The sequence below is a fragment of the Naegleria lovaniensis genome (genome assembly GCF_003324165.1).
Source record: "Naegleria lovaniensis strain ATCC 30569 chromosome Unknown tig002, whole genome shotgun sequence".
NCBI lineage: Eukaryota > Heterolobosea > Eutetramitea > Acrasida > Naegleriidae > Naegleria > Naegleria lovaniensis.
The window spans coordinates 981,243-1,008,546 of NW_025407824.1; the positions used below are offsets into that span (position 1 = coordinate 981,243).

At 36.8% G+C, this 27,304-nt stretch overlaps 13 protein-coding genes across 13 annotated transcripts; 6 read left to right on the forward strand and 7 right to left on the reverse strand.

Annotated features, from left to right (window-relative positions):
* Positions 1-171: 171 nt before the first annotated feature.
* Positions 172-2,596, forward strand: C9374_007266 (uncharacterized protein; the record flags this gene model as incomplete). The annotated part of the gene is made up of 2 exons (XM_044697217.1): positions 172-1,693; positions 1,788-2,596. The coding sequence occupies 2 exons, from the start codon at positions 172-174 to the stop codon at positions 2,594-2,596; spliced, it is 2,331 nt and encodes a 776-aa protein (XP_044555629.1).
* Positions 2,597-2,766: 170 nt separating this feature from the next.
* C9374_007267 (uncharacterized protein) lies at positions 2,767-4,655 on the reverse strand (the record flags this gene model as incomplete). Its single annotated transcript, XM_044697218.1, has 3 exons — positions 2,767-3,935; positions 4,321-4,415; positions 4,624-4,655. The coding sequence occupies 3 exons, from the start codon at positions 4,653-4,655 to the stop codon at positions 2,767-2,769; spliced, it is 1,296 nt and encodes a 431-aa protein (XP_044555630.1).
* Positions 4,656-5,129: 474 nt separating this feature from the next.
* On the reverse strand, positions 5,130-6,125 carry C9374_007268 (uncharacterized protein; the record flags this gene model as incomplete). The annotated part of the gene is made up of 2 exons (XM_044697219.1): positions 5,130-5,486; positions 5,616-6,125. The coding sequence occupies 2 exons, from the start codon at positions 6,123-6,125 to the stop codon at positions 5,130-5,132; spliced, it is 867 nt and encodes a 288-aa protein (XP_044555631.1).
* A 104-nt stretch (positions 6,126-6,229) lies between these two features.
* C9374_007269 (uncharacterized protein) lies at positions 6,230-8,236 on the reverse strand (the record flags this gene model as incomplete). The annotated part of the gene is made up of 1 exon (XM_044697220.1): positions 6,230-8,236. One exon carries the CDS (start codon positions 8,234-8,236, stop codon positions 6,230-6,232), a length of 2,007 nt encoding a protein of 668 aa, XP_044555632.1.
* Positions 8,237-8,401: 165 nt separating this feature from the next.
* Positions 8,402-10,287, reverse strand: C9374_007270 (uncharacterized protein; the record flags this gene model as incomplete). The annotated part of the gene is made up of 6 exons (XM_044697221.1): positions 8,402-8,461; positions 8,535-8,722; positions 8,796-9,126; positions 9,251-9,457; positions 9,666-9,891; positions 10,139-10,287. 6 exons carry the CDS (start codon positions 10,285-10,287, stop codon positions 8,402-8,404), a joined length of 1,161 nt encoding a protein of 386 aa, XP_044555633.1.
* Positions 10,288-10,421: 134 nt separating this feature from the next.
* C9374_007271 (uncharacterized protein) lies at positions 10,422-12,161 on the forward strand (the record flags this gene model as incomplete). Its single annotated transcript, XM_044697222.1, has 1 exon — positions 10,422-12,161. The coding sequence occupies one exon, from the start codon at positions 10,422-10,424 to the stop codon at positions 12,159-12,161; it is 1,740 nt and encodes a 579-aa protein (XP_044555634.1).
* A 125-nt stretch (positions 12,162-12,286) lies between these two features.
* On the forward strand, positions 12,287-12,880 carry C9374_007272 (uncharacterized protein; the record flags this gene model as incomplete). The annotated part of the gene is made up of 1 exon (XM_044697223.1): positions 12,287-12,880. One exon carries the CDS (start codon positions 12,287-12,289, stop codon positions 12,878-12,880), a length of 594 nt encoding a protein of 197 aa, XP_044555635.1.
* A 115-nt stretch (positions 12,881-12,995) lies between these two features.
* C9374_007273 (uncharacterized protein) lies at positions 12,996-13,931 on the forward strand (the record flags this gene model as incomplete). The annotated part of the gene is made up of 1 exon (XM_044697224.1): positions 12,996-13,931. The coding sequence occupies one exon, from the start codon at positions 12,996-12,998 to the stop codon at positions 13,929-13,931; it is 936 nt and encodes a 311-aa protein (XP_044555636.1).
* Positions 13,932-14,131: 200 nt separating this feature from the next.
* Positions 14,132-16,928, forward strand: C9374_007274 (uncharacterized protein; the record flags this gene model as incomplete). The annotated part of the gene is made up of 8 exons (XM_044697225.1): positions 14,132-14,324; positions 14,468-14,606; positions 14,680-14,733; positions 14,802-14,919; positions 15,016-15,317; positions 15,414-15,654; positions 15,772-16,321; positions 16,399-16,928. 8 exons carry the CDS (start codon positions 14,132-14,134, stop codon positions 16,926-16,928), a joined length of 2,127 nt encoding a protein of 708 aa, XP_044555637.1.
* Positions 16,929-17,132: 204 nt separating this feature from the next.
* C9374_007275 (uncharacterized protein) lies at positions 17,133-19,462 on the reverse strand (the record flags this gene model as incomplete). Its single annotated transcript, XM_044697226.1, has 4 exons — positions 17,133-18,783; positions 18,989-19,044; positions 19,153-19,248; positions 19,382-19,462. 4 exons carry the CDS (start codon positions 19,460-19,462, stop codon positions 17,133-17,135), a joined length of 1,884 nt encoding a protein of 627 aa, XP_044555638.1.
* Positions 19,463-19,992: 530 nt separating this feature from the next.
* On the reverse strand, positions 19,993-21,345 carry C9374_007276 (uncharacterized protein; the record flags this gene model as incomplete). The annotated part of the gene is made up of 1 exon (XM_044697227.1): positions 19,993-21,345. The coding sequence occupies one exon, from the start codon at positions 21,343-21,345 to the stop codon at positions 19,993-19,995; it is 1,353 nt and encodes a 450-aa protein (XP_044555639.1).
* A 115-nt stretch (positions 21,346-21,460) lies between these two features.
* C9374_007277 (uncharacterized protein) lies at positions 21,461-24,433 on the reverse strand (the record flags this gene model as incomplete). Its single annotated transcript, XM_044697228.1, has 1 exon — positions 21,461-24,433. The coding sequence occupies one exon, from the start codon at positions 24,431-24,433 to the stop codon at positions 21,461-21,463; it is 2,973 nt and encodes a 990-aa protein (XP_044555640.1).
* A 543-nt stretch (positions 24,434-24,976) lies between these two features.
* Positions 24,977-27,143, forward strand: C9374_007278 (uncharacterized protein; the record flags this gene model as incomplete). The annotated part of the gene is made up of 3 exons (XM_044697229.1): positions 24,977-25,243; positions 25,517-26,618; positions 26,701-27,143. The coding sequence occupies 3 exons, from the start codon at positions 24,977-24,979 to the stop codon at positions 27,141-27,143; spliced, it is 1,812 nt and encodes a 603-aa protein (XP_044555641.1).
* Positions 27,144-27,304: the final 161 nt, after the last annotated feature.

Sequence of the window (27,304 nt, forward strand, 5' to 3'; positions counted from 1 at the left end):
GAGACCATTACAGATCAACACAAGAAAAATGTAACTCATCATGAAGCAGTTTCTTCTTCTTCGGAATCAACAGAACATTGGAATGATCAACTTCCCGATGAATTATTCTCCATTATTATTGCCTTTTGTGATTGTTTTGATTATACTCAACTTGTACTCGTTTCAAAACACATGAATCAATTATGTAAGAAATTCATTCCGTTGGATATTGCTTGTAAAAAGGCTTTTATGGGATCTTTAACGTATGAAGAATTTATCACGTTACCCTTGTTCATACAGCAACACCGATCGTTGCACAAGAATTTATTGTGCCAACATCCAAAGAAGGTTTCCTTTCTATTATTCCCGAATCGTATGACCACCAATACTACAACAACGGATCATCATCACTTTGAAATTCTCTCCAACAATGATGATATGAAGAATTATTGCTTGAATTATGCTCTCGTTTCTGCCTTTTATCAAAACAACAAGTATTTAAGTAATAGTTGGCATGGTTTCCATAACTTGATGAGTCTGAAAGGAGTCTTTCCTCATACTCAAAAATTGGTGTCTGATTTGGCAAAAAGTATAGATCCACGTTTGCTTTTCAATTCTTCCTTTCGAAAGTTTTTCGTCGAGTTGGCTGAAGTATTGGCAAATATAAGATCAACCTTCCAAAACGAGAAGGAATTATTATCGTACTTTTCAATGGCATCGTCATCTTCGGTGAATGTAGAGTATGCCAAATGCTGGTTTTTTTCAATGCCTGTCCTCATGCAAACAAGTACTTCATCAAGTCTTAAACACATTCAACAATATTCACAATATTTGGATGAGGATGATAAGAAGAATGAATTTCTATGCACTTGGATGATTCGACACCATAAAATGTATGACATTATTCAAATGTCTGGTCAGAACCAAAGTCGAGTGGTCTTGAGAAGGTGGATTTCTCATAATCCAACTCTATTTTCCTCACTCCCAAAATGGATTCAACATGACAAGTTGGTTGCTTTAGAAGCTGTCAAGGAAAACCCAGACCTCATTTATCCAATCCTTAATACCGAGTTGAAGCAAGATGTGTCTATCATGAGTGTCATGCTCAAATATACACCTTTCTCAAAATTTCTGCAAATGGCAAGATCAGTAGACGGTATTAGGGACAAAGTTGTGTCGAATAAGGACTTGTTGATTGAAGTTTTTTCGAAAGGACACGAAGCCAACTATGGGTTACTTGAATTTGCGCCTCCAAATATTAAGAATGATAAGCGAATGATTATGGCATGTTTAGAAAGATTCTACACCAAGTATCAATCTCTCTCTGATATGATGAAAACCACACAGCATCACATTTCAGAAATCAGTAACGAGTGTAACAAACTTGAATCGTTCTATCATGCCAAGAATAACCATGTACTTTTTGATCGAGAAGTGGTGGAGACATGGTTGAAAATAACATTTCCCAAATATCTGAAAGGAGCTAATTTTGAAAAATTTGGAAATGACAAGCAATTAATCATGAGAGCCATCGCTTTGGGTGAATACTCCATCATGCCATACCTCTCTCAAAACATGCAGCAAGATTTTGAGATTGTCAAATATATTGTGGAGAAAAATCCGAAATTATTTCCAGTAGTGTCACCATTAGTGCGATCAGACATTGATTGTGTTAGAAAAGCCATTCACACACATGTTGATTACTTTGAACTAGGTAGGTTGGATAGTTTTAAGGTTGTTGGTTGTAAATCCATACCTACCATAACACAATCTTGGTGTTCATGAATGTCATCATCATGTTGAATCAGCTTGTGAAAAAATTAGAAGTAACAAAGAATTCATTTGGCAATATGTTAAGGAAAAGAAAAGAGCAGATATTTTGAAATTTTGTCATGAAACAGTTTTCAAAGATACACAATTGCTAAAGAATATATTCTTGTTAGTGCATGAAACAGATTCCAGCGCCTCCATTGGTTCAAGGAGGTCCTCATTCTTGAATGATTTTCCTGACCATGTGTTCACAAAATTAGAATTTTTATCGTTTATCATTGAGAAGGATGTTTCTTTTACTCAAAAAGTGTCACCATCCCTCAATCATGAATTATTGATGAAATTATTCCTGGAAGTATTTGCAAATATTGAAACTTCAGATTGTTTGAGCATGGTACAACAATTTTGGCAATATTTACCTAGTACTTTGAGAAGCAAATCGTTTTTCATGGAATTTATGCAACATCATCCTCAATTAATCATTGGATGTCCTTTCAGTAATGACAAGGATATTTGCTCTGTTGCAATCAAAGCAGATGAAAAATTTGTAATCTTCGCTTCTATCGAGTTAATCATGAATGATGAAAATTGGTTATTGGCATGTCACAAAAATTGGAAATCAAAGCTTGCTGCAGTGTATAACAAATCTGTGGGTGAAGAGTTAAAGCTATTGTTGAATTTTTCGTCATTGACGACCTTTTATAGAAATAAGCCAACCTCGACAACGCTTTCAGAAAACACAGACAAACACGAGGATACATTGCTTACATCCAAAACTCCAAAAAAAAGCCTTAGCAAGAGTATTTCAGGAATTTTGAATTTTGGAATATCAAGCAATGAGAAATGAGAAATCAAACCCTTTAAGCTACACTGCAACAGAGTCTTCACCACCAAATTTTTGAACAAACTCATGTACCAAATACAACACGATACCGTTTTTTGGACCAGTCGATAAGTGGATTCAAAAAGCAAGATAACGAGCAATGAATGGCTACTAAATAAATAATCATCAATATTTTACTTGTTATTGTTTGAGGCCAACTGTTGTTTCCTCATTTCTCTCATTCTCCTTGTTTGTTGATAATCATCAACGACATTGTCAGAAGTTGAAACGCTGACAAAGCTGAAAATCGATGAAATACTCTTCCTTCTGTCAATGGTAGAATCATCTGCCACAGATGAACCAGCCATACTAGCGGCACGAACTAGAGTTTTACGCTTCTCCTCACGCACCTTATCAATCCTCTTAATTAGCTCAATAAATGCATTCTCAATTCCTTTCTTTTTAAATGTCGCTGAAGTTTCCACAAGAGGACATCCTAAATAGTCACTCAATTTCAAACCTTCTTTTGTATCGACTTCTCTCTCTTCATCACTCACGTCACACTTATTTCCAATAATAATCACTGGTAAGATCGTTGAGCTAGCAGTTGTTGTAGTACAAGTTGGAGTACTTGCAATCGAACTTGATGAAATATTTGTTGTATTCGAAGAAATGGATGTAATAGTAGTATTTTGATTCGAATTGCTACTACTACTCATTGAAGTTGCATTTGTTGTTGTCACAGAAGGTGACGTTGCATTTCCTGGTGTGGAAGGTGTTTTCGAACTTACTGAAACCATACTAGTCGTGGTGGTGGAGGTATTCACAACGAGTGGAGGTTGTTCAGAAGGAGAGGAAGGACTTGTGATCGATTGTTGTTGTTGTTGAGGTTGTTGCAAAGTGGATGATAAAGTAGTAGCAGAGGATGATGATACTCCATTCGTTTCATCTCCGACGAGTGTTGTTGTTACTCCTTGTTGTTCTGAATTCACTGTTGTCGATGGATGGACATTTGACATTTGAGAGGATGGTTCCGATGAAGGAGAAGACACTTGATTTCGTGTCGATCCGTGTTGCTGTTGTTTCTGAGCTGCTGATTCCTTCTTTTTTTTATGAACATTCTGCCATGAATTCTTATTCATCTCTGCCAATAAAGGAGAACTTGGATCCAATAATTGAAGAATTAATTTCATATAATTCTTGACACGTTCGGTTGAGAATTTGTTTGTGACATCATACATGAGTAAATATCCATCAATATGTGTCTTTAATTCCTCTTTTTCCTCAGTTGTGAAACCAGTGTCGTATAAAGTGATCATGGAGAGTTCATATTTACAATTTTGAAATTCAACAGTAAATATATCTGAATGGAGTGTGATTTTGAATTGTTATCATATTTATATCATAACATTGTAATAGTGTTATAGTAATAGTAATTGTAGTAATAATAGTATGGATTTTTAAAAGATTCAAAGAAGATGAAATTTTGAACAACATTCGAGAGAGATAGAATCATTCCATAAATAGTCCCATTCATCATTTCCCAATTTCATCAACAATGATCAAGATAGATCCATACCGATCCGAATGATGATGATGAAATGACAATCATATGAGTTCATAATGTCATTTTGAAATCATTGTACAAACGTTTAAAGTGTCAGTTTTTCATGTCAACAACCACATATATTTGTTTGAATATATTATGTATATATATTATAAATATATATATCTGTTTATATACTTACACTTGTTGGCTCCAGGTCTCACCTGAATGATTTTACCATCAAATAATTCGGTGGCAGCTTTGGCAAATTCTTGTTTTCCAACAAGTGCAGCACCCCTGTTGTCATGATAAAATGTTCACGCATTTGTAGTGTTGTAGTTGTGATTGTAGTTGTGATTGTAGTCATTGATAATAATTATTGTAATATAATGTTGATAATGAATACAAGAGATTCATATTGTATGAAATAGACCAATGGAATATTCAAAATATCATTTTCAATATGAATGATCATCATCATGACGAGATAAATTAAATTACCTACATGACACAAATACTATATTTAACCGTCTTCATGTTCGCGCGGCGTGAATGAATACTTGTTCTTCTTATAAAACTGATGAGAGTGTATTCTAAATGACTTTTTTGAAAGAAATTATTTTGGTTCTCGGCTCGGTGTGTGGTTGTTGTTGTTGTGTATTGGTTCAACTGAAGATGATGATGGTCTGTTGAAAGTCTTGTCGTCGCTTGTCAATATATTTGCTCGATGAAAAAAATGATGACTGACAGCACGGAAGCGCTCTTGGATGAATAGCAGAGAGCTTTTGAACAACTCAGCTATCAATATGAAACGCAGAGTTGTGTGGTTGTGGTATTTTTTAAAAGTGCCAATAGAAACGTCAGTTTTCATAATTGGAGCATGTTTGAGCGCTTATGGAATGTCGTGCACGGATCAGTTCTGTCAATTTCCAACGAGAAACCTTTATTTCACAAATCAAGATCAGTGTTTTCACAGATGTTGGCTCATCCTTGTTTTTACATGAAGAATCATTAAAGCTCATCCTTGTTGTTACATGAAGAACGGTGTTTGAGTTCAACATCATCAATAAATTCAACATCAAATTCACACTTAAATAAACGATCCTCTACTTTGCTCCAATGAACAACATTCCACCAATCTGACACGTAGGCAGCTCGTTTGTTTTGATGTTTGAGGTAATAAGCATGTTCCCAAACGTCTAATAAAAGCACTGGTTCGTCGATAGATTCTACAGTGTTGGACGATGAGCCTTTTTGGGAGTTTGTCAGTAATTGTTCATTCATATAAGCACTATCTTGGTTGGCATAGGTTTTGATCAACAATTCTGACTTGAGAGTTTTCAAATTTGTTCTTTTCACAAGAACGACCTGTCAATGGTTATTACATTTGATTGTAATGATTCATCAGTTAGTGTGTGGTGGCCATGTGACATAACAGTCATGGTGATTAATATAGGAATGTATCTGATCAACAAACACACACAGCAAAATACCTACCCATCCACTTCCAAACACTTTCAAAGCTTGATCATTGAATTGCTTAATAAATTCATCAACAGATCCAAAGTATTTGCTCAACGCTCGAGTCACTCGTTCACTTGGTTTTGATGTTCTATGTTTTTCATCCATCATCAACTCAAAGAATAAATTATGATTTACAAATCCACCTCCATTATTTCGAATTATCTTTTTTGTAGCTTCATCCACTGGTAATAAATGTAAATTTGCCAACAAGGTTTCAATTCGTTGTGCTTGCCAAATAAATTTTTGAATATCGTCATTGGTGCTTTTCAAAAGAGTTTCAATGGCTCCATTTAAATTATTGACGTAGGCTTGATGATGGCCACTGTGGTGCACTTTCATGGTGGCTTGATCAATGTGTGGCTCCAACTCGTGATAGGTATATGGTAAATGTGGTAATACGACAGGATTAATACCACAATCAATAATTCCGATAAGAGTCAACCACAACGATAAAGAAAGAAGCAGAACGGAACTTGATTTCATTTTTTTGTTGCTTTTTTTAAAAAGAAGCATTGTTATAATATAGCTGGACTAAAAAAGACAAATTCAAAAGTGAAGGAAAATTATTACACAATTTCATAGCCAGATTAATCAATAATGGCAGAGATGGACAAATCAGCCTTGGTCAAGCCCATGTTACCATTTCCAAACAAGTTGTTAGGATCGATCTTTTGCTTAAGAGATTTCAAAATGTCCACACCTTGTTCTCTGACAACTTCTGGCATCCAGTGCTTTCTTAATTTACCAACACCGTGGTGGTGTGACAAGCTTCCTCCTTGTAACAAAATTTCATCTCTTGCCTCAGCCTCAATTTCGGAAAAGACATGAATTGGATCCTTCAATCCTCTAAAGATGAATCCATAGTAGAAATAGACACATGCACCAGTTTCATAGGTTTGAGTGACACGAGCAGACACCCATGGAACAGAAATGACGCCATGCTTCTTGGCAGAATCAACCACTCTCTCTCTAACCTTGTTAATCATTGGAACAATGTTTGACCATGGTACAGAAGTCTCAAAGCTTTCAGCCATGAAATAATAATTGAAACCATAATCTCTCAAATATGCAATCACATAGGTTAGTAAATATCCTCTACCACCTGCTTCAGCTCCAGCCTTCAAACCTCCATACTTGGAAGTAATGTCATAAATAATCTTTTGTTGTCTATCAACCTCTTCTTGAGTTCCTTCGAATAATAATGTAATGACACACATCTTTTCAGGGTCAAATCCTGCGACTTTGGTGACATAAATCTTCTTGAACCAATCGCCAATGCCCTCAAACACGCTCTCTTGCTTTGGTTTGAGAGATTGACCAAATTGGAATTGAGAGTTGTCGATGAGACGAATGGAAGCAGGAGCAACTCTCTTAGTGGCAACCTCATGAAGACAAGCAACTCCAGTTTCAAAATCAGGAACAAGAACTGAGCCATAAACTTGACAATCAGGACATTTTCTAACTCTGAGAGTGACCTCAGTGACAATACCTAGAGTACCTTCTGATCCGAGGAATAATTGTAACAAATCTGGACCAGTGGATTTTCTTGGAACATTACATGGAAGTGACCAAGTACCAGTTGGTGTAACAATCTTCAAATTGACCAACATGTCCTCAATATTACCATACAAATTTTTCTTCATTCCTGATGCTCTTGTGGCAACCCAACCACCAACCGAGCTAAATTCAACACTGTCAGGTTCATGTCCAAGAGTGAGACCATATTTTTCTTTGAGCTCCTTTTGAACTTCAATTCCAATAGCACCTGCCTCAATAACTGCAGTATTAGACTCAAAATCAACACTCAATACACGATTCATTTCTTGCATATCAACAGAAACAATCATTCTAGTTTCATTCTCAGGACACATCAAAGCTTGTGAGACGTTGGTACCACCTCCGTATGGAATGATGGTTAATTGATCGGCATACTTGTTTGCAATGGAGACAATTTGTTGAACATGATCATGTGAACCAGGATAAATCACCATATCTACCAATCTCTTAAACTTTCCATATCTCAATTGATAAATTTCTTGGCATGAGTGTCCGTGAGAGTGCAACAACCGAACTTCGTCTTCAAAAGCAACAAATTTAAAGCAATTTGCTTGTTTGATATCATCAACGAAAGGCTTGCAAATAATTGGTTTGCCAACCTTCTTTTGCATATCTTCCCATGATTGAGCTGGTGATGGATACTTGGTATCGAGTCCGGTAAAGTTTTCAAACCAAGGACGGAAATCTGGAACGTAGTGACCTGAGAGAATATAACGATCTCCGGTAACATAGACATCACGTTTCTCGTCCATGACAAAATCAGTATCTTTGTATCCCCATCCGTTCCATTTTGTTGTTTTTTGTCTCTTGTTTGGAATACTAGCTCCCATCTTCATCATGGAGGCTGTGGAAGCAGAGAAACCCATCGAGGAAGCGGAACCAGCACATTCGTTTGATGAAACAATGATATCCTGATTTTCAGAAGAAAATCTTTGATTTGATTGCATCAAGTGGGCTCCAATCATGTGCAAGCGACGTTGAGCCTTTTCATTGTCCGTTGTTGTGAGAAGAGAAGAGGAAGGTGCTGAGAGGTGCATTTTTTTAACAAGAAAAACGCTTGTGAAAAACCATTACAATTTTCGTTTTTTGTTGTTATCAACAGGTTTTTCACGCCCAAGTTGCATCAAGATGTGCGGTCGTACATGTTAATATTAAGAGTTAAAATGTCGTTCTCAATGAGAGCTTCCAGAAAGCACAATCGTTTATTGTTTTGGCTTGATCGTCTTGTCATAGTACATGACTGCTCTCAAACAATTTCCAGACTATGCGTAAATGAATTGTTGGAAGAAAAAAATTAATTTGCAACATGGATGCTTGGAAATGTGCACAACTTACCTTAAGAGCCTCAAATGATTGATTAATATCTTCAAAGTCAAAGTGATGAGTGATGAAAGCATCAGCATCGATTTCACCCTTCATGTAATCTTCGACGAGTTGAGGCACAGAGTCTCTTGATTTATATCCACCGAATGCTGTACCTTTCCAAACTCTACCAGTCACCAATTGGAATGGACGAGTAGAAACTATCATTGTAACAATGTTGGGTGAGTTCCCAACAAAAGTAAAGATTCGAAGAAATGATAATAAAAAACTTACTCTCTTGACCAGCAGCAGCAACTCCAATAATGGTACTAACTCCCCAACCTTTGTGGCAACATTCTAAGGCTTGTCTCATGAGTTTGACGTTACCAACACATTCGAAAGAAAAGTCAGCACCTCCGTCAGTCAAGTCAACAATGGCCTTCACAACATCATCAACCTTATTTGGGTTAATGAAATCAGTGGCACCAAACTTCTTGGCAACCTCAAATTTTGCATCATTAATGTCAATACCAACAATCTTGGCAGCACCAGCCTTCTTACAGCCAAGAATGGTAGCAAGACCAACTGCGCCCAACCCAAAAACAACACAATTTGATCCAGGTTCCTATTTTCACATGTTTGAAAATGTCACAAATGGTGTGTTCATGGCATTTCACATGATTCCAGAAAATTTAAATTACAATATTCCGAGAGTAATGTCCAACAAATAATAAACCTCTATAACTTACCACTTTGGCAGTGTTCAAGGCTGCGCCCAAACCAGTGGTCAAGCCACATCCAAACAAGCAAGCACCTGCTTTTGGAGCATTTGGATTAATCTTGGCACAAGCAATTTCAGGAAGGACAGTGTACTCAGAGAAAGTTGAAGTACCCATAAAGTGATACACAGTTTGTCCCTTGCAAGTGAATCTTGAAGTTTCATCAGGCATCAAACCCTGCAAATGTCATTTTGGAATTCAATGTTTGATCATCATGCATGATGATGAATATTCATGTCACAATGATGAGTTTGAATCGGTGGTATTACACGATAGTAGCATGGTGGTGGTGGTCATTGGAAGATTTCCATAAAATGTACCATCATGCCAAATGTCAAAATTATTGAAATTCCAATCATGTAATGCGTCCATGATCAAGACTTACCCTTCCTTGAGTAGCTCTAATCTTTTGGCACAAATTGGTCTTTGGACTCTTGCACCACTTGCATTCTTTACATTGTGGGGTGTAGCATGGAATGACTGTATCGCCAACTTTAACACTCTCAACACCCTCTCCGACGCTTTCAACAACACCAACACCTTCATGTCCCAAAATTGTTGGGAAAATACCTTCTGGATCACTTCCAGACCAAGTGTAAACATCAGTGTGGCTGTATTTAAAGTTGAATGAATTTAAAATTGTTGTATCACCATGTAATCCATACGGAAATCATGATGATCATAACGGAATATGTGAATATGATTGAAAATAATCGATAAAAATCCAAGTTAATATTTTTCAATACAAGAATCATTAGTATGGATCATCGACCAATTCCAAATAATATATATTATTTATCAAACAAATCATAATCCAAACGAACATCAATAATCCGCAGTACCACCCAATCCACTTACCACAAAGCAGTACACAACAATTTTACTCTAACTTCACCCTTCTTTGGTGGAGCAACGGTAACAGTTTCTAATGAGAGTGGTTGATTTGGAGCCCAACAAACAGCAGCCTTGCATTCAATTGGCTTTCCAGCAGTTGAAGATTCAGACATTTTTTTTGAATACGAGCAAGGTTATGAATTACAATTGCGAAATGATCTTGTTCGTTTGGGATGGCTTTTGATATCTCCAATCATTACCATTTGGTAGTGGTAATGCATTTTCAAAGATGAAATGTCACAAAAAAATGTTCAACTCATCGGCAGCTCATTTATTCATTGACATCCCAATCGAAGTCTTTCATTGTCAAATTTTCATTCATTTCGAATATTCTTGGGTGTATCGAGTATTCCGTTTAATTTGTCGACAATGTAATTGTATTGCCACAGGAACATCAACGAATTACTCGTTCGGAAATGAATTACATGTGTATTTGCGAAATGACATACATAGGACACGACGATTCGTCGAATGCTGTGAGAAGGGATATTTTCAACATGTCAACGGGTTGAAAATTTTTGGAGGACAAGAATTATCTCAATTCTCAAAAGACATGGACTTGGAGGATGAACTACTACACACAAACGAAGAAGAATTTGCAACGAGATTAGATCGATATCTTAATTGTTTTCCCAATTTACAAAAATTAGAATTGGCAAAGAGATACTTTGATCATTCTGTTGTGAAGGGAATGGCAAGCTTTCAAAATTTGAAAAGTTTAACACATTTGGATCTGTCGTCGGCACAAGTACATGACAAATCCATTCAAATAATTGCGTCAAATCCATTGTTTTCAAATTTAACATTTTTAAATTTGAGTCAAACAAAGACCTCCATTGTGAGTGTACAGAGCATTTGTTCATCGCCTTACATGTCAAATTTAAAGGAATTACAATACTCTCGGTGCAGAATGGGAGACGTTCTTCTTCATGACATTTCACAAAGCATGTTTTTGAAAAATTTGACATCTCTACACGTGTCAGGAAATAACATTACATCTAGTGGTGTGAAATACATTGGCAAGAGTTCAGTATTTAACAACCTGACCTGTCTCCATATCGATATCAATGAAATTTCAGAGGATGGTATTGTCTATTTGGCATCTTGTGAAAATTTATCAAATGTTGAGACATTCAATTTCGAGTTTAACATATCAAACGGAACCCATTCCAATTTAATCGCGACCATTTTAAACGGACCAATGAAAAAGCTCAAACGTGTTAGGTTCTCGTCGAAAGGGTTGAGTGACATTGAAAAATTAGTCGCTTGTAAGAATATTACCTCATTGAAGTCGCTCAACCTAATGTGTGGCTCTATTACAGATGATGAATGGAAATTAATAACCAATTGTTCAGGTCTCTCAAATTTGGAAGCACTACAGCTTGATTGTACACATATTACAAATCTCACACCATTGGCCACTAGTGAGTACATTAAGAACCTCACCTCTTTGGAGATTTCTGGTAATTACGCCTTTAAGGAAAGTGCATTCATAGAGCTCACAAAAGAATTTCCAAAACTTAAACAATTATGCATTTCGGATTATCGTCACTCAATTACCATTGACACTGTATTACATGCTCTCGAACATCATTTACAATGCTTAGAAACGTTAACGATGAGATGTATTGATTTTGTCTCGTGTGAAAAGGTCGAACAATTTGCCTCTCTCGATTCAGCCTCAAAACTCGTCTCTTTATGTGTGACACTCAAGAAAGGATTCATTCCTTACTTGTTTGGAAAGGCATCCAAACTTGAAAATTTAACTCGCCTCTGCATTCTAGAGCCACCCATTGAATTGGATGATGCTCATGCTCTCGCTTCAACTCCACTTCTTTCTCAACTAACGCATTTGCAACTACCTGGATTTTATGGTTCACGTATAGCGAATGTGAAAAAACAGGTCACTCAAATACTAGAGAAGAGTCCCTATCTGTACAAGGTTAATGGAGGTGAGAAAAATCAATTTGAGAGCGCCTTTTGGTAAATAAATACAGGAGGGGTGCTACGTATCTTCTTGTCACATTGTGGATAATTCTCTTTAAAATCCGTATTTATTAAAAAAAATATTTTTCACACAAAAACACCTTGACAACAACAACTGAATCACACATGACACCTCGAATTCAAAAACCAGCTCCATCCTTTTCCAAGACTGCCTTGTTACCAGATGGATCTTTCGGAACCATCAACTTGAGTGATTATAAAGGCAAATATGTCATCTTGTTCTTTTATCCTCTCGATTTCACATTCGTTTGTCCCACAGAAATCATTCAATTTTCAGATCGTGTCAAAGAATTTGAAAAATTGAACACTCAAGTCATTGGTGTCTCTGTCGATAGTGAATTCACTCATCTTGCATGGACACAAACTCCAAGAAATGAAGGAGGTTTGGGCCCTCTCAAAATTCCTCTCATCTCCGATTTGGATCAATCTCTGTCGAGAGAATACGGAGTGTTAATGGAAGATGGAACAGCTGTACGTGGCACATTTCTCATTGATGATCAACAAGTATTGAGACAAATTACAGTGAATGATATGGATGTGGGAAGAAATGTGGATGAAATTTTGCGTTTGGTTCAAGCGTTCCAATATGTAGCACAACATGGAGAGGTTTGTCCAGCAGGATGGCAACAAGGAAAGCCAACAATGAAGGCAAATCCAAAAGATTCGAGAGAGTATTTTGAGAAGGTCAATAATGAATAGCAAGTTTGGCAGATCAGCTTAACAATTTCTTTGTCTTGCTGGAATTGTCCAAAATGATAAATCAAACAAAAAAAAATTTCTAAAGAAAATTGATCATCAACCCGATTTTTCATAAATGATCAGCGATGAAGAATTCAGAAGGCTTATCGGAGTAGGTACAACCTCATCTTCCAAGCCAACCTCATCATCATCAACAACAAGTACAACGGTTTCCTTTCCCAAAACTTCATCATCAAGCCAACCACCCACTCAAGACTCATTACTAACTGCCTTGTTGAATGAAGAGGAGCCGGCTGAAATTCCTCGTTACGATCTTCGTCCAGCACCTCCATCATCATCAGTATCAACCCCTAGTACTTCAAACCATAATGATGTTCTTGATTTGTCTCAAATTGATACTTCGGTATTGAGAGAGGCTTTTGATGATTTGACTCAGCTAGATGATGAAGTATTGATATCCTCTCCAGCACTATCAACACCAAAGAGAAATAATAGATCCATACTACTACCACCAACACCTCCACAATTCGCTACACCTACAACAAGTGTCGTCACGAATAGGGCAAATGAAAATATTAATTCTTTGAAAAATGACAGCCTGAAATTATTTAATGAATCATCAGCAAGGGAAGATCAAGTCACTGTTACATCCGAGGAAGAAGAAAAAAGTGATGATGATATTACAACGGAAATTAAAACTCCTCCAAGAACAGCACGAAGGAAGAAACAAACAACTCCGAGCAAAACACGATCAACACCAAGAAAAAAGAAAGACACTAGCAACGACAATCAAGATGAAGACTACACAAACGATGCAATCACGCCAAAGAAGAGAAAAACTCCAACAAAGTCAAAAAGTACAACTCCGAAAAAGAAAAAGGTTGGAGGATGGGTTATGGATGCAGACGAGGAAAAGGATTGGGATGAAAAATCTAAGAAAGCCATTGAGGAAATGAGGAAACGTTTTGCAACCGTTGATCGAGTAGAGTTAAAGACATCGAGCCCTTTGGCAGATCAGGAAGAAATTCACTTGACTGAGCTCATTCAATAATATAAGAATTTCATGAGGATTTTTTCCAAACATGTCCGTTTCTACCTGCCATTTATTTGTACTCATTGGACATGGCGTGACAGCAGCAATCAGATCTGAGTGAATTAATTTCAAGAAATTGTATGTGGTGGCACTCAAAATTGGACAAGATTCGAAATCTGACCATATTTGAACTCGAGAAAAAGTTCAAACATAAAAAAATGCATTTAGTCACTTTAGCCACATGTAACTTGGATCAATGGGCTCTTGATTTTTCGGGCAATCTAGAGAGAGTGAAACAGAGCATCAAAATTGCCAAGGATAAGGGAGCAAGATACCGAATGGGTCCTGAGTTGGAATTATCTGGCTATGGTTGTCAAGATCACTTTTTAGAAACAGACACCTACACTCATTGTATGTATGATCCGAAGCGATTCCACTCTTAATTGTAAATATTAATAACCAATTCATTTGATCATTATTTTTCAATTTTTTCATCACACGAATTTGTTCGTGATGAACTTTTACACCACCCGCATTCATATCACAATATTTAGCCATGGAATGTTTGGCCGAAATTTTGTCAACCGATCTAACCAATGATATTCTTGTGGATATCGGAATGCCTATCAAGCATAAGGGAGTCAATTATAATTGTCGAGTTTTTGTTCACAACAAAAAGCTTCTCCTAATTCGGTAGGTATTCAGAGGTAGTATTTGTGTCGCAGAAAATAATTGGGTTCCATTCTTCACGTCTTAACTCCTCAAGTCCAAAATTATTTCTAGCGAATGATGGAAACTATAGAGAAACTCGTTGGTTTTGGTAAGTTTATTGTGTGACTGAATTCACATTAATTTTCGTGAATTCTTGAAATACTGCCTGTCCATTAGTGCATGGACAAAGAGATTTACAATCGAAGATTTTGTCTTGCCTGATTTTATTAGAGAAATAACTGGACAAAGAACTGTTCCAATTGGTGATGCAATTGTGTCACTCAATGACACGGAGGTGAGTACTGAACTAGGTCGGCCTTATTAGTATCTCACTCATGACAAATAATTGATGCTTTACTGCGCTCATACATTCATCATTCCACGACAATAGTTAGCTGTTGAAACCTGTGAAGAATTATTCACTCCAAATTCTCCAAATATTTATCTTGGATTAGATGGTGTTGAAATTATTAGTAATGGAAGTGGTTCTCACTCTTCACTTGGAAAATTGCATACTCGAGTGGACCTTATTAGAAATGCTACTGCAAAGAATGGGCTTGTCTATTTGTATGCTAACCAACAAGGATGTGATGGAGACCGATTATATTTTGATGGATGTGCCATGATCAGTGTCAATGGAGCAGTACTAGCTCAGGGAAGTCAATTTTCCCTTAAGGAAGTTGAAGTTGTGACGTAAGTTCAAGCATGATTTTAACACAGGCGTCTCACTTGATATGTTCCCGAACGCATTTCTTACCGACATTCAAATTCATATAATTTCACACATAGTGCCAATGTGGATTTAGATCAAGTCAGAGCTTTCAGAAACAAAATAGCAAGTAGAGCAGTTCAAGCTTCTGAAGCTGTCGCATTTCCACGAATTAGAGTTGACTTTACCTTAAAAAACGATCACTATTCTCAACGATTGAAACCTACACGTCCGGTTGAAGTTCGATATTTTTCCAAAGTGGAGGAAATTGCACTCGGTCCTGCATGCTACTTGTTTGATTATTTGAGGCGTTCCAATCAGGTGAGTAACAATATATGCAATGTTGTAATGAATTCGAATCGAACATTACTGTGATGTCACGTTGTGAATTGGTCATTGTTTGCTTTTAATCCATTCATCAATATATATAAATGATAGGGAGGATTCTTTTTACCACTGTCTGGTGGTGCGGATTCTTCCTCAGTGGCTGCCATTGTAGGTCAAATGTGTCAACTCATTCACAAAGATTGCACAGAGCCAGTCAATTCCTACGAAGATGAATACAATAAGAATATTATCCTGAAAGATATTCGTAGAATTTGTTGCAAGGATGATTCCTGGGTTCCATCTTCACCAAAAGAAATTGCCAATATCATCTTTACCACCTGTTACATGGCAACTGTCAATAGCTCTGCAACCACACGAAATCGAGCACGAAAAGTCGCCGAAGAAATTGGTGCTCATCACATGGAAATTTCTATTGATCATGTCGTAGACTCTATGAAAGAACTCTTTGTTCAATCGACTGGAAAAACACCACGTTTTGATGGAACGTATGGCGAAAATATTGCATTACAAAATATTCAAGCACGATTGAGAATGGTTGTGAGTTATTTCTTTGCTCAATTAATGAATTGGAGTAGAGACATGCCACAGCCTAAAAATTTACTAGTGCTTGGTTCTTCCAATGTGGATGAAGCTTTAAGAGGTTTGTTGTTGTTGAATTCATGTGTCAATGACCTTTTTCACAACCACTGATTGGATGTTGACATATATGATGAACAGGATATTTCACAAAATATGACTGTAGCTCAGCCGATATTAATCCAATTGGAAGTATTAGTAAGACAGATTTGAAGAAATTTTTGTATTATGCTGCTCAAAATTTAGGATATCCTTCTCTGATGGATGTGTTAATTGCAAAGCCAACTGCCGAACTTCAACCTTTAGAGTCCAATCAAACCGACGAAGAGGACATGGGATTAACATATGATGAATTGTCACGTTTTGGAGAATTACGTAAAATTCAAGGAAATGGTATTGTAGAAAGTTTTACAAATTTAGTGTATGAATGGAGAGACAAGATGAGTGTTCAACAAATTGCAAATAAGGTCAAACACTTTTTCAAATATTATGCCATCAATAGACACAAAATGACCACCTTAACACCTGCCTATCACTGTGAATCCTATTCTCCAGAGGATAATCGATTTGATTTGAGACAATTCCTCTACAATGTGGCTTTCCCTTGGCAATTTAAGAAAATTGATGAATTGGTCAAGAAATATCAAGAAGAGGAGGAAAGAGAACAATAACAAGAGAGTGGTGGCTCAATCCAATTCATTGGTGTATTATACCTAGAAATGATGAAAACAGTTGCCAGAGCTTTTGAACAAGGCCAAAGCCTCCATTTAATGTACAGTTAGAATTCTTTTTTACAGGTCATTATTTCATACATATTATTATACAGATTCTTAATTCACAATTGATCCATTAAATTAAATACACAATTATGTTTCTCAATCATCGAGATCGTCAAGATCATCGTCATCATCCTCCATATCTGCTCCTCTTGACATAAAGTATTGCATTAACACTTGCAACAAGTGTGCTGGAATATGTGTCACTTCTTCATCATCCAATTCGTGTGCATTCTCTTCCATCACACTTTCCAAATGAGTTTTTCTTCGTTTCATTTCCTCACTCGATAACAATAAGGAATCATTACAGGGTGCCCAAACATTGACAAAATCATCAATTCCACCACTACAAATCACTGGATATTCTGGATGACATACTACTGTATTTACAATGTCCTCGTGACCAGATAACACTCGAACTAGCTCTCCACTTTCTCTTTCCCAAATAAAGATATTCGAATCGTCACTTCCTGAAATGACATATTCTGAATGGAGACCAAAAAAGTTGACTCCCTTAATGGTTTGTCGTGAACAATGACCAGTGAACTTTCTTTCGTAGGTACAAGTTGAGGGAGCAGTTGGATCTTCCATAGAATCATTCATTGTAACATTCACACGTTCACCGTCTTCTTCTTCTTCTTCAATAAAAGAACCATTCACACTTTCATGAACAGTTCTTCCACTCGTGGTTGTCGTCGTCGTCCTTGTTGTCGTTGTCGTCGAGTTATTTCTCGATCTTCTCGATAAAAGACTCTGTGAAAATGACGAGGATGCACCTGCTGTTGGCGATGGAATGACTCGACTATAATCCACACCTTCATCCCTCTCAAAGTTTCTCTCTCGATCAAACAAGTAAATATAATCTCCCAAATGTGTACTCACAATCTTTGAACCATCTTGTGAAAATGCACATCCAGTGACTTCATAATCTCTCGGATCATAATTAGGCTCTACAGGTCTGTAAATATTCACATAAGAATTGGCATTAAAATTCTCAATCCTTCTCGTATCAAAGAGTCGTGTATCTCCAAGATAGGAACCAATAATGAGTTGATGAGGATTGAATGGATTTAATTCCACACTATACAATGTTGGAACTGTTTTTGTATGATATTCGAGCATTCGATAATTGACCACCAAGGAACTCACTGGATGTGTGTTGGAATTGGTCGAACTACTACTACTACTACTACCATAAGAATGATCATTCAACACACTTCCAGTAAGAGTAGGATTGGTGGTTGTTGTTGTTGTTGTGGTAACAACTCCTCCTTGACTCGAAATTGCTCTTCCACCTCCAATGGCTTGAGGTAAAATGGTATCATTATAATTACTGTAAGCATTCAATCGAGAAGGATGATGAGTGTTGCCAGTGCTACTATTACCATTGCTACTACTACTACCACTTCTGGTCTCTTTTACAATCTTTTCTTGTTCAATTTTTGAATTTGAATATTTACATCTCACATCAAACATTCGACAAGAACCATCCGCTGAACATGAATAGAAACAATGAGGTAAGAGTGGACAAGTTGCAATTTTTAAAACCTTTTTCGTGTGATGTTGATAGACTGTACAGACATCTTTTTCAATATCATAGAAACGAACATCAGAATCATTGCCACCACTAATAATTTGATGATGGTTCGAGTTGAAGAAATTTGTGGCAAAAACATTACTAATGTGACCAGAGAGAGTGGTGAGACATTTTCCTGTCCATGTGTTCCAAATTTTAACTGTTTCATCGTCACTGTGAGAGTCCATGACATGTGTATGAGAGTCCATCATCATCATTAGGTTCAACAATAAATGTTAAGGTGTTGTTGTTGTTCATGTATGAAAGTATGATGAGGATCATGAAAGTTTCAAAAAATTAATCATGATGGGATTCATGAAAAGATTGGAGTTATGTTTCATATTAAGGATAGGACTAGAATGAGTATGTATGGACTTACCTTCCAGTGACTATTAAATCTCCATTGGTGTTAAAATTAATGGCATTCACACAGCCCTAGGTGATTTGATTGAAAAACGTCATTTAGAAAATGTGAAACGAAAATTCGAATTTGTGTTTCAAAATTGATTCCAACAATGACGGTAATAACATTTAACTACATACATGATGTCCAACGAGTTTATGACTCCATCCAAGAGATTGCACAATCGAGTGATTCGAGCCATAGACTTCATCAACAAGACGGGTGGCCGAGAACTGCTTGATAATTTTGGAAATATAAAGATTGAATTGCAAATCCCAACATGATGGTTGTTCATAATGATCGGATGGTATTAATTTAAAATGTCGTCATCGGAATTTAATAGAATGATCCGTCATCAAAGGTACATACATTCGACACTCGTTTTCTCTTCTCAATCTTTGATCGGATCGAAGTAATAGATTTTTGTGGTGAAGAGTTGGCGTGCAACATGGCGATCAATTAATTGGATTTTTTTTTAAATTGAAGTCTTGTTTCATCTTTATTTCAACCAGAATGCTTCAAGATAAAATTGATTAGGGTTCTTTCAAAAAGGTAAAAACATTTGGTGATAGTCGGGATTGAACCGACGACCAATGGCTTATTAGACCAACGCTCTACCGACTGAGCTATATCACCTTCACATTAAATTAAGTCGAGAGGTTTTTAAATTTCTATCTTCAAAACTGTCTTCATCTCATAGCACGGTATTACTGTATTTATTTCTATTAAATCCAAAGACGCCGTTTTAAATTAATACCGTCCGTGTCCACAACTTTTTGGTTTTTGCACACTTTCATTATTTTTCATTAATTAATTTAAGGGGTAGTAGCTCAGTTGGTAGAGCGTGTGCTTCGCATGCATGAGGTCAAGGGTTCGATTCCCTTCTGCTCCAAAATTTTGTTTTTGGTTGTGTTGTTTTCTTCAAAAATTTCGATAGTATCAGCTGATTTCTCTACAGGATAAAAGGGAGTTGGCAAAGTTCACATCATCTCCAATTCGTTCCATAATTTTTCTGCCTTTTCGTGATCAATTCCTGCACCTCTTGCACCAACGCCAGTACACGTGTAGAAGGCTGAAATATTTGCGAATTTTAAGGCCTTTCCCAATTCATAGATGGTGAGAGTAGGTGTTTTTCGTTGTTCTTTTCGATGTGTTGTTTCCATTAGAAATCTACTCATACAAAAAACCATGCCTGCATTAAATGCGTCACCGGCACCAGTTGTGTCCACAATATTTGGAAATTTGGAATCGTTATGGCTTGTACAATAGATTAGTGCATATTGGAAATTTTCTCCTGACGGGCCTGAAAGTGAGAATGTTGACAATGTAGTTTGAGGAAATTTGTCACTTTGACTACTACTTTTGTCTTGAATAAGTTGTTCCATTGTCTTGATATGTGGTGCCTCAAGTGAATGCTCTTCTTCTTTATGCAATATCATTCCAATGGATCCCTTCGACCCAAGTGTACAGGTTATAAAAGTTGGTACCTCCACATTATTGCATGACAATTGAGAAAAAAGTAAGTGCATGGATATCAATCTTGCATCATAACCATCTTGGGAAATACATTGATTGATCCATGTATTCAGTGAATCGTGCCTATCCAATTGTGTCACATAGTTTAAATATTCCATTGGAAAATTCTCGGACAAGAACAGGCTATGTGACTTGGTAATTAATTCTAGGAATGTGTTCAATTCCAAAGTCGGCCGCATTCTTTCACATTCCATCATGACATATTTTGGTGTGTGAGTGTTGACATACGAAATCGCAACTGAAGAATATCTTCCATCCAGAAACAAAATGTCAATATTGGCATGTTTTTGTTGTTGAGTAAGCTCACTAAACGAAAACTCTTCCGAAAGTGGAGTGTTAATAATGGTTCGGTCATTTCCGCTTTGCTTATTAGGTGTAATCATTATAAAACTAAAGGCAGACTGAGCCGATGGTGATTTTACAATATTATTCAAATTCAAATCAATAGTTGTTCGTTCGACCGAATCGTCATGATGACATTGTAACTGGGCAAATTCTTCATAGATTGCCTTTCCGACGACATCATTTCCAATTTTACTGATAAGAGCAATTTCAATGAATTCTAGCTGAACTTTGTTTGGCTTATTTGTGGTGTATTGATCTTCATTGTCCATCATGATTGTGGGTATTTTCTCTCTCATCATTTGAATTAAATGAAACACCACGTTTGCAGCATTTCCTCCGCCGTGCATTTCCATAGAACTTGTTCTCATTTTGCTATTCGGAATGGGAAATTCATTCATGATAGCCAAATAATCCATGGTCATTACTCCCAAGCAATGAATGGAGAATTTCATTTTTTTGTAACGTAGAGAAATTTTATAAAACTGCATAAAATTGCACGACAAGAATTCCTATTTGTATCACCAATCTGCCTTGAGTTGATAGGGGCCCTTGGAGGAATAGCCATGTTCACTTTTTGCTTCTTCTTGCTTTTAGTACTCTTCTATTGTTGTTGGTTGTTGTTGTTTCAATTTGGCAAGACATAGTACTTGACACTTCGAGCGTTTCTCGATTCCACTCCAATGGCCCTTCAATTCCCAATTCTTGCTCGATACAACGTTCCAAAAACGATTCAGGCAGTTGAATCATCATTAATGGAGTCTGTTTCTTTGAATTTTCAGCTCGAAGTAAATGAGGTGCTTTTCGAATGAGTGTCAACAAAAGAGATCCACTCATTTTCGTCGAATTCACAGCGAAAGCAAACAAATGAAGAATGTTATCACCATTTTCATTTGCTCCAAGACTATCAAATTGTTCTTGGCTCATTCTTTCAATTATTCGTTGCATCAAGAATCCACCATAGGATTGGGCACAATATTGAATGACTAATCCGAGGAGTGGAGTTGTACAAGTGTCAACAGAGGCCGCTCTCATTTCCCATGTTGAAGGAATGTGTAAACATTTCACAGGCATCGTCAGAGCTTTCATCAATACTTCTTCCTTGTTCACTAAACAGTATGAGAGAATGGCATCGAGAGCTCGTATTCTTTTACGCCGGCAACAGTGTACCATCAATGAGTATAAGGCATCCACATCCCAATTATTGTAAAAATTTCGTAATAAAAATTCCAAAATGTAGTGGTGCTTGGTAATCCATGAGCACATCATGTAAATCAACTCATCTTTCTGTTTCCAACAATTCCATCCATAGCTCAATAACAACAACAAAAATTCTTCAGATCCTCTGTCATGCAATCCTGGTACTCTCAATAATCTTCCTCCTTGATACTCGTTACATAAATAAACGATATACTGTGCAATACATTGATCAGTCAATGAATTAAAAGATAATTCACACAAGTTCAAATCTTGACAAGGTACTCTCAAATCCTTAATCACGTACGAAATGAATTGTTTTGCTTTTTCAATATCAACGTCAGAAGCTAGTTTTAAAATGTCTTTCAACAATAATTGTGAAGATCCGTTAAATGAATAGCCAACACCTTTTTGATTTTTGGTGGTTTTTTCAATGATCTTCATGGCAATTCTTGGATCGAATTCTTGTAATAATTCAGTGATGCCGCTACCATTAGTTGTTTCAAATGCTTCCCCTTGGAGTGTAACTGTTGATGCGATTCCAAATGAAAATGGAGTCACAGTATCGTCCATACTGCACGAATAGAGCACGATTTTCTCCACATTTGGAAGATAGTTCACAAGATCGGCCTTACATTTTGAGTTGACGAGTACTACCTTCTTTACACACTCATGTGTGAAATTCACATTTGCATTCGCCGTCCAAATGACGACATGTTTCAATGCTTTCAAACAGCTCAATATACTGGTAATGGAGAATGCCTCACTTGAGGGAGTGTGAATGATCAAGGATTGCAGAGTCGTATTATCCCCAATGAACAGGGAACAAACAGACTCTTCAATACTGGACTCAGCATAATGGTTAATCGTTTCTTCCACACACGGAACATAGGATGATTTTCCTGTAGATTCATTCCAAAAGCCAAAACCAATTTTGGCCTTCATTTCATACTTGGATTTCATACAATCATGAGAAATGTGAGCATTCGTATTCGAAGCAGAAACACTATCAACACCATTAGCAGCAGCATTGATGGTAGAATTTGAAAGGCCGTGAAAAACAGACGCTGTCGATGAAATATTCACACCACTGTCATTCTCACTCGTTGTGGGTGCTTTTGTTGTTGAATATTCATTTTCGTCATCCGATAATGTCCTATATTGTTGATTCATGTCCTTCTCTTGGTCATTCTCATTGGTAGAACCAAAAGAAAAACTAAAAGTAGCACTAGTAGTAGTCGTTTGGTCAAAGGTTGTTGGCTGATCCACCGAAGATGAACCTGTCGGTACAGATTCGCCAAAACTAAAGCCGAATGTTGGTTGTTGAGAAGCATTTGAATTTTGATGTTCATCTTTTTCATTCTTTGAGATGTTCATTATTGGACTTGATGGAACCATAGTTGCAGCAACATCTGTAGCGCTTTCTGATGAACCAAAGCAGAATGTATTCACTGAGCCAGTTTTCAAAGAATGTGTCAAATTGGAGCAAAAGTTTCGATCCTTGAGTTGTAACTGGTTACATGGTGATGCTCCAAAAAGATTATGTGATGCAACGTGACCAACACTCGTTTCCATATGTAAATGTTGTCGATCGTCATACAAGCAAATAACTTCGGTTGCGAGCCGATCCTTGTTTTCTTTAAACAATCGTTGCACTCTCAAAAACGTTGCAATATATGGCAAGGTATGTTCATCTAAGGAAAATAAGCACAATTCTGTGGTTTGTAAAATTCGTCTCATCATTCGTGTATTGAATCGTTTGCAAATCAATCTCATTTTGTGAAAAGTCACGAAAGGAATGTCAAGATGATACTCGAGATGATGTGGTAAAGTTTTTTGTGAAGCATCATGGAAGGGATACTTGATCGCACGTAGATACTTTTGATAAGATCCTTCTTGTTGAAACACAGCCCATTTGGAATAGGTAGGAATGTATTCCAAAATATCATATTTAGAATTGTCATCGAGATGCTGACGGATCAATTCAAGAAGATTTGCGAGAGTGTCATGTTGTTGTGAGGTGTTTGATGTTGTACAATCGCCATCATTGAATAAATGTTTTTTCTTTCCTTCTTGTTGATCTGAAATAATCCAACGTTTGACGAGTGCACTGTCATTATCGTACTGGTCGTCAACATTGCATTCACGGATTGGCGTCAGGAACGATGGATCATCAACTTCTGTTTCTTCATGAAGTTCATCATCATCATTGGAGGATGTTCTTACTGATCGATTATGAATCTCCCATTGTTTCTTCAAACAATCACCGAGATTCAAGAGAGTAATGTCAGTAGCAGTGTCGGGATTGTTATTGATGGTTGTACTACGTCCAGGGGATCCAAACATTTTTTTGAGGGCTGAAATTAGGGAACATTTATTGGTATTTGCTCGAGAAATTAATGGAATTGTAATGTTCCTTTCAAGAGAATTCGTGTACTAGAAAGCGAGAACGGGACAGTTTGTTTAAAGGCTTGACCACTATTATGTTGTTAATTCAACCAAGATTGACATGAAGTAATTCGAGTACTTCGCCCTGCCAACTCGGTCTTGATTTTCGGTTACTATACCTTCTTTTATAAGAACAATGGTTCTGTTGCCTTCCCAAGAGTTACTTTTATGGGTGAAATGCCAATGCAATTCATGCCTGATGGAACTCTCTTAGTAAATTGTCGTTTGAAGAGTGTGGTTTGGGGTGAAGGAATGGCTCGTGGAATTGTGCCGTATACTTTTGATCCTTTTGAAAACAAGCCTCACGTGAGAGTCTTCAGCTCTCATACCTATCCATCCATTCATAGTGATGTGGCTCCCAAGTGTGCGTATCATACACTGAACGATTTGCCTATAAGGTAGATTTCGTTTCGGGTAGATGGGTCCTAGATAACAAAAAAAATGTTGAGATCGTTATTGGGTGCTTTTTCATCATCCTCGTACTCGTCCTCTCCAACGGCCTCCATTGAAGACTACCTACGGGAATGTCCCTTTCTCACGCAAAATACATTTGCTTCAAATTTAGAAATGGAACGTGTCATGTGCCAACAACAATTTTGGAGGCGAGAGGGAAAGACGAATCAAAGTTTGGGTCTATTAAATCAAAGTTTGAGTGAGAATGCTGATAGTTATCAACCATTGTTACAAAGAGCAAAATGGATTCCGTGGGTGAGTTTTTGAATGGAATTCATTCTTGTGTCATTTATCAATTTTTAATTGTGATGATAATCATCGGGATGATGTTGAACCAACCAAACAAATCAATTAATTTTTAATCAAAATTTTTAAAATTATTGGTAATAATTTTCGAAAATTATTACCGCGTGATTATTAACATGTTAAATGTTGAATTGATCATTTTAACACCTTCTCTCAATGATGGAAATGTTCTTCATGTGACACAAATTTTACACAATTTTCTGCTCTCTCTCTTGGTATTAGTGGTATCAAAGTAGCTATTTCCATAAACAGTCACGAAAATTAGCACAAGCCGATCTTGATAAAGCTCTCACCATTTTGATGAACCAAAAACAAAATCATTCGAGCAAGTTACTACCCTTTCCAACCTATATTATTACACTCGTACAAGCTTGGAAACATATTGTCAATGCAAATTTTGTATCGAGTGAAACTTTACTGGAAGATGTCAAACGAGAACGAGAACACTATTACGAACAAGTAAGAAAAGTTCTCAATGAATGTGGAACTTCGCCACAGGACGAGAGATTATATTTATTCTTTTCCGATGTTGAACCCATGTACACGATGGCATATTCACATTATTACAATTCACAGTATGATAAAGCACTTCGAGAGTACAAGTCTATATGGAAAAAAGCATCCAACACAAAATGCTCTTTTCTAGCCGAATTACCTCCAGAATTAAGAACAGAATTTGAAATCAAAGAAAAAACCAAACGAAGGAAACTTGAAAATGATCATTCATTCATCTTGAATGATTTTTATTTGGTCAAAATACCCTCCATGATTTCACAATCGTATTATCATCTGGCAACCGAGTTGGAAGAAGATAACAAACAAAAACAATCCTATTTACACAAGTCTGTAAAATATGCCACTCTCTCAATTATCATGACACGAAATTATAATCAAAAATATGGATTTGATTTTGGTGATGTCAATACTTATGGTCAGCGAGAGAATATTTATCGACAATTGAAATTGTATGATATGGCATTGAGGGACATTAATTCCATGATTCAATATTCACACCCGTATCAACAATTATCTTCAGCATTTTCAGTATACAAAACTAAATCACAAGTGATTACGACCCTTATTGAAGAAATTACCAAAGATGAAGCATTTAGTATAATTTTAGAGAAAAAGAGAGAACATTCAAGATTGAGCCGTAAGAAGCAACTTTTGGAGGACATTATGAAGGACCTGATACGAAAACATCAAACCATGACGATTAAGAAACCACTACGCCAAAAGGCAATTTGTAGTATGAATCGGATGGAAGATGAGCATACTCAAATTTCTGAAACGGAGGCAATCGCCAATCCATATCTAGAAATTTGTAAGTTTATGAATTTTGTGGTGAAATAATTATGAAGGATGGGCCTCATCTTTTTCACAACATTTCACAATTTTTACCACAGGTAAATGTTGGAATGACGCAAGTGATAAACTTGAAACACAAGCTGATATATTTCTCTTTGGATACACTGGTCAATATTTACCTGATACAAACAGTGATGATACACCAATGAGATATCCCGATACTATTTTGAACATTGAACAAGCTTTTCTCATTTGTGACATGAGATTGGATTGGGCATTGCGAAATAATCAACCTGGAGATGTTATTAACAAATATACAGCTCATTTGGGCCGACTGTTACATTCAACAATTTACAATAAGGAATCATGCACGGCGTATGAATTAGCAATTACACCAACCATATTTGCATCATGGTTTACGAACAAGACCCAACGAATATTTAGCAATGATAAGGTTAGTGTGGTGGAACACTTTGTCGTGCCCGAATGGTTTTACGATATTACCACAACGACATTGCGAGAGGAACTGATGCATGATTAAAAAGATGTGTTTTGAGTCTATTTGAGATGACATTTCCTGTCTTTAGAGTATCCTTACTGTTTGCTTCGCCGTGCAGTGGGCACTTTCAAAAAAAAAAATTTTGATGAGAGTGGGATTTGAACCCACGCCCTTGCGGAACACGGAATTTAACCATTCCTAAA